Below are 9525 nucleotides of genomic sequence, written 5' to 3'. Positions count from 1 at the left end.
AGACGGGCTCCTCCAAGCGGGGGTCAGAGAAGACGTGTGGCAGGAAACCAGGGGCACAGGACACAAGCACAGCAGCAAGCATCAACATCAGGGTTTTAATTTTCAGTTGCTAACACTGGAGAGCAGCAGCACAGAACCTCCTACATCACAGCAACGAGAGGAAGACAGATGAAGGCGATTGACGGAACATTTCGCGTCTCAAAAGAAGGTTCCGGATTCTGCAGCTCTAAGTGCATTTGTGATCGATACATTCGTTACTGGGATTGTTAACGAGGGAGAGAACTTTGACAGTAAAAAGTATCAAAATATCAAACTTCAATTCAGCGGTGTGAAAACAGAGAATCAAAAGGTGAAATTGCTTGTTTGTTAATAATAATTTATTTGTCTGAAGATTCTATTTTACAGCATTGTATGATGTCTTTAATGTCTGATCTGCTGCTGAACAACCGTGAGCTAATCTAAAACGGAAGGTGCTGCGTGAGGAAACAAAGCCACAAGTGTTGGTAAAGTGCAAACACGTCAACGTTAACGAGACTAAGACGGGCCTCAAAGGTGCCGTAGCCTGGCGACAAATGAAAGAGAGATGTTGAGGAACCTTAATAACTGCTGATCTTGGATCGGCACAAAGGAGAAGCTCGACCTAAGACGAGAACCATTTGGCTAATGGTTGACGCGTTAGAATCAGAACAGGCGACTGCTGACGCTCGAAGAGAAAAACTGAAGATGAAGGTTAGAAAAGTGAGTAGAAAAGAAAGTTCTCAGGACAAGCACAGGAACAGTGACAAGTTTCAAATGTCCCCAACAGCCATGGATCAGGAACTCTGACTTTTCGGGGTGCAACAGCTGGATACACACCTCAGTTTTGGGGTCACAGATCCGACCAACACTCAGACACTGGCGGCAGTAGGCTGCGACGCAGGACGGCGTCTGAACCGCCAGGAGCAAACCAGGGTCTAGCTCAAGCGTGTCAGAAGCTGGGATGGAACCAGCAGCCTCTCAGTTGCAGTCGAGCACTCTGCTCTCAACGCCGTCCTCCTCAGAAGTATGACGTCCCAAGACGCAGGTGGTGACGCCACACGCTGTCACACCCTCCACGTAGCTGCCATCTCACCTGCTGCCCGTGCAGAAGATCACCAGGCCTCCTCTCAAACCATCTCTTTTAGAAATGCAGCGTGAAGAGATTTAAGAGTCGATGGGATCGTTCTCGAGCTCCACCTGGACCTCCACCACATCTGACTCCAGGCCCCAGTCTTCTAGTCTCCGCTTGTCGTGCTCCACTCCAGAGCCACCGAAGCAGAAGGAGTCGTCGCCGTCTCCTCCCACCTCCACCTTGATCATCCCGATGCCAGGCTTCTCCATCATCTCCTCCGCTCCGGCCTCCACCCACATGTGACCCGGCGGAGGCTCCAGCTGAGTGTAGTGCAGTGCCGCCGGCTGCTCCTCCATCAGGAGGTCCTGCTGGTCTGGCTGGAGCAGAGCGGCGTGCTGCTGCAGGTGGTGGTAGTGGTGGTGGTGGTAGTGGTGGTGGTGGTGCTGCTGGAAGTGGTGGTAGTGGTACTGGTTGACCACCTGCTTGTCCATGTGGTGGACCAGCTTGGACTGACTCTTGAGGAACTGCTCGAACTTCTTGGAAGCTTTCTTGTTGGTCACAAACCAGTCCTGCGAGACAGTTACTCCCGTGTTAAACGGCTTTCCCACGGAGGACGTGAGTGTGAGACAGGCGCCTACCTGCGAGTGGACCGAGTTGATGTGATACTTCACGCCGCTCTCAGAGTTGAACTCTTTGCTGCAGATCAAACATCTGTATTTTCCTGCTTCAAAGTCGCCCTGAAAGGAACAAAATCTGTTGTGCGTTGTCGTCATAGACCCTTCCACAAACACTGGAATAAGAGCTTTATTTTTTGCACTGAACTGCTTTAAAAGTCAGTTTTATACTTCACCACTCAACTGATGAGTAGACTGACGGTTAATCAGGGTTAAATGACACTTCAATTAGTTCGACTGCGTCTCACCTCACACTCACACACACGCGTGTCTCCCTCTCCCTTGCCATCACCCTTTCCCCAGCCTCCCCCCTGGAACCTATGATGATGATGATGACCCAGTTATCCTGCAGTTTTCACCCTCAAAACTCTATGTGGACTGGCCAAAATGTCCTCATAAGATCAGTGCCTTCTCAAAAATTGGTCCACACAAGAATAGAAACACCTGTGCTAAACCTAAGACCCTTATTTTATGAGGTCAGTGGCATTGTTGGCTCAAAGCTAAAGTCCACTCTGCGGAATGACGTTTACAGACAGAGTGAAAGGGCGTCAACAGAGAGGAGGTGTGTTCATACTTTAGTGCAGAGCCCCAGATGAGCCTTGAGCCCCGACACGCTGGTGTAGGTGCTGCCACAACCCTGAGAACCGGAGATGTGGGTCAGTGAAGATCAGCCGGACGCCTCACCTCCGTCTAATGTGAGCAGCGTCACGTCGTACCTGGTTGGGACAGTGCACTTTCTTCTGCAGCTTCACTTCGTTCTTCCACTTCCTCAGAACCTCCTGGCTGAAGGAGGGCAGCCCGGGCCGGGAGTACTTCAGCTGTGACAGACCGCGGGTCAGTTCCGCTTCTGCAGCCTTCTCCGTCAGAGGGTCTCACCTTCTTGTCGTCCGGCACCAGGTCCGACTGAAACTTCCTCTTGGGCCAGTCTTTGGGCAGCTCGTTGCTGGCAATCTCCGCCAGGTGGAAGTTGGCCACCTGAGCCGAAGCTCGCTGCACGCGCCCGCTCGCCGTCCGCTCCAGCTTGGCCTCGTCCAGCGACTTCTGCACCTGGTCCTCCTCCAGCTTCAGCGTGGTCTGTGCCGTGAAGACATGAGTGAGACTTTGACTGAGGTGAGGCCACTTGCACGAGCACGGTGCCACTCACAGGAGCGTGCTCAGACTTCAGGTGGTACTCCAGACCCGCCTTGGACCTGTAGGTTTTCCCACAGTGAGAACAGTTGAGCAGCAGCTTCTCGAGCTCAGACTCCTCCTTCCCACACTTCCTCATGTGGTACAGATATCCCATAATACTGGTGAAGGCAGCGCTGCAGCCCTGAACACAAATCACAGCACCATGTGTCAGTCACGTCGTATCATCTCATGAGTCAGTGCTTTGATGAGGCTTTTTCAATGACAAAAAAATACAAAGTAAAACTTAATGTGAGCTATGATATCCTCACAGGCCACTAGGAGGTGCTTGACTCCAACTGAGTCTGACCTTCACTACACTTCACTGAAGAGGTCAGGAACAAAAACATGATGGAGGCAATAACAGCACTGAGATCGCCATGGTAACCACAGACAGGGGTTGGGATGGAAGCCAGCCCACCTCTTTGGAACACTTCAACTTTCCCAGCTTCTTCAGGATTTTGCGGAGTTTTTCCTTGATCGCTCGCTCGTCCAGTTCCCTGGCGTCGTCTGCAGTGGGCTGCGGAACAAGATGAGATGAGACAGACTGAAGGAGCGAGTTGCCCCGAGCCGCTCACGCACCAGGTGACTGTGGTCCGCCATGATGTGATACTTCATTCCTGTCGATGACTTGAGCTGCTTCCCACAGTGGGGACACGTGTAGGGCTCCTGCACACAACACAGGGCTCGGTCAGGCCTCCACTAGGCTCAAGAGTCTTCAGGGTCCAAACCAAAGCCCAGTGTTGTACAGAGCCTCTGCACTGGCATGCTGGAGCAGCACTCTCGTGTCCTGTCTTTCTCACTCAGAGAACAAAGACTGACCTCCCTTGTGAGGAGAGCCAGCAGACCAAACATGAAGATCATCTCACCAGCCTGCAGTTCTCCATGTGCTTCTTCAAACCCTCCACCGTCTTCCTGCTCACACTCTTACACTTCGGACAGGAGACTCTGCCCTTGGCTGTGATCTGGAGCTGCCAGCGCTCTTCCTCACTTCCTGTAAGTAAACAAGTGACTTCCTTTGACACGAGAGCACGAGAGTCACGACTCACCAGGTGGGTAGCTGGGCGGCTCCTTCTTCACGGAGAAGATCAGAGGTTTGAGATCCAGCTGAGACGTCGATGGCTGCGAGATGTTAGTAAGACCACCAGAACCTGAGGAGAGGCGAGGTCACCGAGCGATGATCCAAGACGCAATCACAAATGCAGCATGAACACAAGAAATTCAGTCACAGGTGACCCAGATTTGCTGGCTGAGGGGGACCATTGAGGACAAACCGAGACTCACTAAACTTTTGCCTCGTAGTTTAACAAGCAAAAAAAGTATAATTATAATCATAATAATGAGAATAATGGGGCATAATTTCCGACACTCTTTATGTTGTTTTATGATGAAACTCATTAGTCCCCCTAAAGGGGACACGGAAGAGGACGCCGCCGCCAATACTGGAGCGGAGCGCCGTCCAATATCCAACTACGACCAAGGCCCACTTACGACCGGTTCGTCGGAACCGATCCTGGTCGTAAGTCGGGTGTTACTTGTAATTGGTAAAGTAACTCAGTTACTTTTCAGGGAGTAATCTGTAATCCGATTACTTTATCAAAGTAACCGTGGCAACACTGCACGTTAAAATCTCAAATGGACTCACGTGAATCTCGTCTGTCCGGGTGAGAGTGGAAGGCTCTTGGCTGCATCTGCACTTGCTCCACCTTCTTCATGTTCATCTCTGAAGAAAAACAGAAATCCATTCTGACCTTTCAAAATCAAATGCACATTTACATCCACAGTGAGGTATCTGGTGTTGGTCCGCCCAGCGGCTGTGTCCCATCCCTGAGTCAGAAGAGAATAAATACCGGGTCTCCAGACGTTTCCTCGGTCTCCGCTCTCGCTGCTCCACTCCACACCTGGACCCAGGTCGCTCCCCCACATCTGCCCTGGAGCTGTGGTGGACTGGTGTGGCGCCGACCCTCGTCCCGAGTGCCACACATCCTCTCCCACATCTCTGTCAGAGGCCCAGCCCTGCTCATGAGGACTCCAGGTCTGGTCCAAAGCAGAAGACTCTCTGCCCTGCACCCAGGCCGGCTCGTGTCCGGCTCTGGCGCGGCCGGAGTTCCAGAGCTCCTGCCGTCCGTCCCTGACTGGCTCCCAAGCTTCCGAGCCCCTCCCTGAGGTCCAGCCCGAGTCGGGGTTCTGAGACCAGACCTCCTTCACAACCAGGGGCGGGGAGAGCCGATCTGAAGCAGGCACCAGCTCGGTTCCGTTGGCCAGACCAGATGATGTCATCACAGAACAGATGACAGGGAGATCTGCAGTTTTCATGGAGACACTCTGGAGCTCGCCGTACCTGAAGAACATCTCATCTCAGATCTACAGTTTGGAATGATCTGAGATTCACATCTCTTCACCTCTTTCCATCACAGTTTTGGTTCAGCTCGTGAGAGTCTCGGGAGACGGACTCCTCAGTCTACAAGAGATGAGAAGCAGCTGAAGGAAATGAGACACTTAACGCTGCTGCCATGGAGGAGCAGAGACACGCGAGGACCGTCATGGTGGACTGATCCGTCACAATTCAGTTTCCCAAAGGGCCACATTAGAAACTGCAACGGTTGAGAGGGGCCACATGCCAAAAGAAAGACAGCAATGACTACAGCACATGATGGAAAAACATCCATTATATATACTTACGTGACAATGACAAAGTGAACCTTAGAAGAAGAAATGTAATTCAGGATATTAAGAAGTGTAAATATGCCATGAAACCTATTGAAATATTTCATTTTATTTGCACTTGATTTGAATATAAATCAACTATGGACTAGACGTTCAAGATATCAAGGCAATTTATTTCAAATTATATTTTCAGTATTCCTTCAATGTATTTCAAAGAAAACACACAAAAATGGCATAAAACAAGAACATGATACATTTACTGCTGAAGTGGTGGTGGTGACAAAAAGGGAAAGAACAAAAAAAGGCAGAAAATTAGGACATATTTGTAGTTTTAGTCTGACGTCAAACGGGCCACGACAGTACAGGCATTGATCCGCATGTGGCCCGCGGGCCGCACTTTGCCCAGGTCTGCGATAGACTCACCTTCATGAATCCCACTGGGTTTAAATCACAACTTGCTTCTGGCATCTGCTGGAAAACTGAAGGCCAAGAACACAATGAGATGAAGACAAAGGTGCAGAGAGTGAAGGGCTCACCTTTACTGTGGTGCTGCACGACCTTTCTCCTCCTGGGCACGTACAGAGGTGACATGTCCCCTCTGACTCGGCTGAACTCTGCGCAGCATCAGCGACGCGCAAACTCTTCCTTAAACCTTCTGTTCAAGCCCAGAAAGAATACCTGAAAACACACGTTACAATATACTGCTGTACTCATTGATATGAATGGGAATTCTGCATGTATTAGACAATATTAATCATGTTGGAATTGCTTGCGCTGCTAATAAAGAAGCTGTTTACAGATGGAGGAGTGGTGAGTGAAGAGAGTGTGGTTGGGTGTGCGTGAGAAAGAGAGAAGTTACAGGTGGGGTTCAATGGCAGGAGTGAAGCAGACCCTGGAGGCCTGCGCAGACACTGTAACTCATCAGAGGCTCCAAGGTCAGAGGAACCATCTTCTCCAGGGCTGGATGGAGATGGTCCTGATAAGAGCCACCTGGGTCCGGAGGAGGGGAGCGTGCCTTGTGATTGTTGCCATGGTGACGAGGGGTCAAGACCTCAGTCGCTCTACCGGACTACTGCTCAGGCTCAGTCAGGTGAAGCTGCTGAGCCAGAATCCTGCGCATGTGTTCGACTCCTCTGTCAGGAAGGACGTTTCTGGGATAGCCATTCTCACCAGTGAACGGACAATATGTATGAGTCAAATAAAATACCTTCATGTATTACAAAATAATGAACAATGCTCAGAATGGCCAGCCATTTACTAGCAGCACTTCAGCTCATGATCTAATCTGATTTAGAAGTTCGTATGACTTAAGCAATACAGTTATGTGCTGATTTAATTCATAGAACTGAAATGTAATATAGAAATTTCAATAAAATCTTGATTACATAACTAAAACAATTGAATCAAAATCATGAACTTCCTAACCTGTACGACGAGGGTCTGCTGTGATTTAATGATGCGATTCAATATATTTAGTATGACAGACAAAAAAGAAAGAAAGTTTTCATGAAATAAAAGAGTTTCATATACCGTGTATGTTTCTGAATGTGATTGACATGCCGTGTTTTGGTGGCCATTTTTAATGTTCTACTTCCATCTCTAGTGGCCAGACAACAGCAGAATGAATGAAAATGACTGGAGAAATGAAAGCTTCATACTGACTCATCATCTGAAGAATCACGTTTCACTACATCTCCTTTAACCACGGCTGCATACACGACATGGAGCAGAGAAGACACGGTGAGCAGCGATTGAACAGGTAACAGAAGTTTGGGTGGAAACAGTCTCGGTGAGGACCTCGAACGCACCATGAAAGATAAATGACGACAGACAAGAAACACGTCTGGATGCGGAAAACACGAGCTCAAACGTTTGCGTTGGCGTGTTAAACGATGATTTCACCGCAGGACCGGAGGCCGAGCGGGGTTCTGGCCGTCAGCAGAGGCAGAAAATCCTACCGTACTCGCTCTGTGCGGGGACAGCGGGCGTCCATGGCCGCCGGCCCGGCCTCCGCTGCCGCCGCGGCTCCGGTGAGAGCACCGCGAAGGGAAGAAGAAGCGGAGCTCTGCGAAGCGTCTGGGAAAAGCGAGTCCGCCCGCCACGGCTCGCTGTCCTCTGCTCCTGGACCTTCGGAGGAGGAACGCCCTCTGGATGGAGCCAGCACACGGCGCCGCATCTGCTGCGGCGTTCACGTGCAGCGGGAAACGATGGGCGCTGGCACTTCAGGCGGGAAATGCCAAGGCTAAAAAATATGTATTAAATGGATAACAATCGAAATGAAAATTTTGGTTAAAGTGTGGTTCACTGAACAACACAACACAGTGTTATTATAACAAATCAGTAAACTACGACGAAAATATAAATGTGTGTCTGAACGGTCTAAAACACACGTCAGTGGTATGAACCTGCTGAGAAAACATGCTGGCGCCGCGAATATCTCCTTCATTATTGTTGCATTTCACTTGGCGATTTTGGACACGACAGATTCTCAGTGAAAGGGTTGTCTAGAAAGCCACTCGGTAGCGGCACATCGCACCTTATTTTCACCCAAACTGACTCAGTGTTTGTTGCTCCAGGTGAACTTTAGGTGGTCAGCATATTACGAGGCTCCACTCGACAGCAGGTGGCGCTAGGCGCTCTGTCAACACTCACTCTGCCAGCAGCAGCAATGGCTGAAGGAGAAAAGCTTCAACATTTTGTCACTACAGCTACAGGAAGGTTGATTCATTTGGACGTTAAGTTTTGTAAAGTCAGGACTTCCGGTTTGTTTTTCTATTTGGTCACGTGACAGGAAGTAATAGATATTCATCAGCAACTCTTCAAAACGTTTGTAAACACACACCAAATGTTGTTATTATTGTTCCTTATCATGTGATAAAACCATGACAATGTTGCTGACAAGGAGAGGGACGCACCTGAGCCAAGGCAGCGGTAAAAACTAGATAAGCCAATGAGAATGAGGATCGGAGCCTTCCACCCTTCTCACCCTGGAGACACGGACTGTTTGTCCCTCTTCCCTCTGGCCGGAGGCTGCGCTCCATCCAGACCAGAAGCTCCCGTCACAGCAACAGCTTCTTCCCCTCAGACGGTTGGAGTCTTTTTATTTGATTTGATTTTTTCTGTCAGCACTTTATTCCAAAACACCTCCCTCGTTGGTGGGCTCCCCACTGACCCTGGCAATAAATTACATTCTGATTCTGAAGAACAAGCATTGTATTAATGAGTACTGTACTTTCATGTTCCTCATTAGAACCTTCACTCTTTGTGTCACTGTTATCAATGTGCGTAGGTTATTATATTATATGGTTGTTGATGCTAAATATGATGCTAAATAATCTAAAGCATTGCGGTTTATTTCCAGTTTTTGTTTACTGTGACTTGAGATAAGAATTTGAATTGTACCTTTCAGAACATCCATGATGTTTCTGTTTGATTATTTTGAAAGTGCGCATTTGCACAATTATTCTCATGTGTATTCAAACATTTGTAAGCAGAGCACGTTGTCAGAGTCGTTTCATGAGTGTTCTCCGTGGTCCTGTTGGAAACAGTATGACGGGCCGCACCTTTAAATGGAAGCCCAATGGACTTGCCTCTCTCTCTCCCTCTCTCCGCCTGATGACAGCTTTGCTGCAGGCAGCAGCAGAACACCCTGAAGGAAGGGGCTTCGTTTGTGCGAGGGAGGGGGTCAGCCGGAGCAGGGGTGTCGAGGTCACGCCTCTGGCCTAATAAGGAGAGGCAGAATGGCAGCAAGCTGCTCTAAGAATAACTCTGAAACATGACGTGAATGTGGCTGCGCCTAATCACAGCCAGAAAACCCATGTTTTCTCAAAGTGTGTGGAACGGCGGGTAAGGAACCACGACTTGCGATCAGGTCGCTCAAAGCGCGCACACGTGAGTCTAGGCGCCGGGCTGTAGGTGGGAGGATGC

The 9525-nt window shown here is 49.5% G+C and overlaps 1 protein-coding gene across 2 annotated transcripts; it reads right to left on the bottom strand.

The window, feature by feature from the left end:
- Window positions 1–80: 80 nt before the first annotated feature.
- znf512 (zinc finger protein 512) lies at window positions 81–9207 on the bottom strand. 2 transcript variants are annotated; one of them, XM_053880374.1, is made up of 17 exons: window positions 8135–9207; window positions 7557–7840; window positions 6135–6276; window positions 6022–6077; window positions 5334–5392; window positions 4782–5272; window positions 4577–4654; window positions 3981–4082; window positions 3801–3925; window positions 3514–3600; window positions 3353–3451; window positions 2909–3076; window positions 2641–2838; window positions 2481–2582; window positions 2339–2401; window positions 1729–1827; window positions 81–1659 (listed from the first exon to the last, which is right to left on the bottom strand). In XM_053880374.1, the coding sequence occupies exons 3-17, from the start codon at window positions 6187–6189 to the stop codon at window positions 1183–1185; spliced, it is 2259 nt and encodes a 752-aa protein (XP_053736349.1). In that variant the 5' UTR covers window positions 6190–6276; window positions 7557–7840; window positions 8135–9207; the 3' UTR covers window positions 81–1182. The 2 variants fall into 2 exon arrangements, with proteins under 2 accessions (XP_053736349.1, XP_053736350.1); XM_053880375.1 differs by having other exon boundaries at window positions 7557–9207.
- Window positions 9208–9525: the final 318 nt, after the last annotated feature.

The sequence above is a fragment of the Synchiropus splendidus genome, chromosome 12, assembly GCF_027744825.2.
Source record: "Synchiropus splendidus isolate RoL2022-P1 chromosome 12, RoL_Sspl_1.0, whole genome shotgun sequence".
NCBI classification, from domain to species: domain Eukaryota; kingdom Metazoa; phylum Chordata; class Actinopteri; order Syngnathiformes; family Callionymidae; genus Synchiropus; species Synchiropus splendidus.
This window is presented reverse-complemented; position numbering and strand designations above follow the sequence as displayed.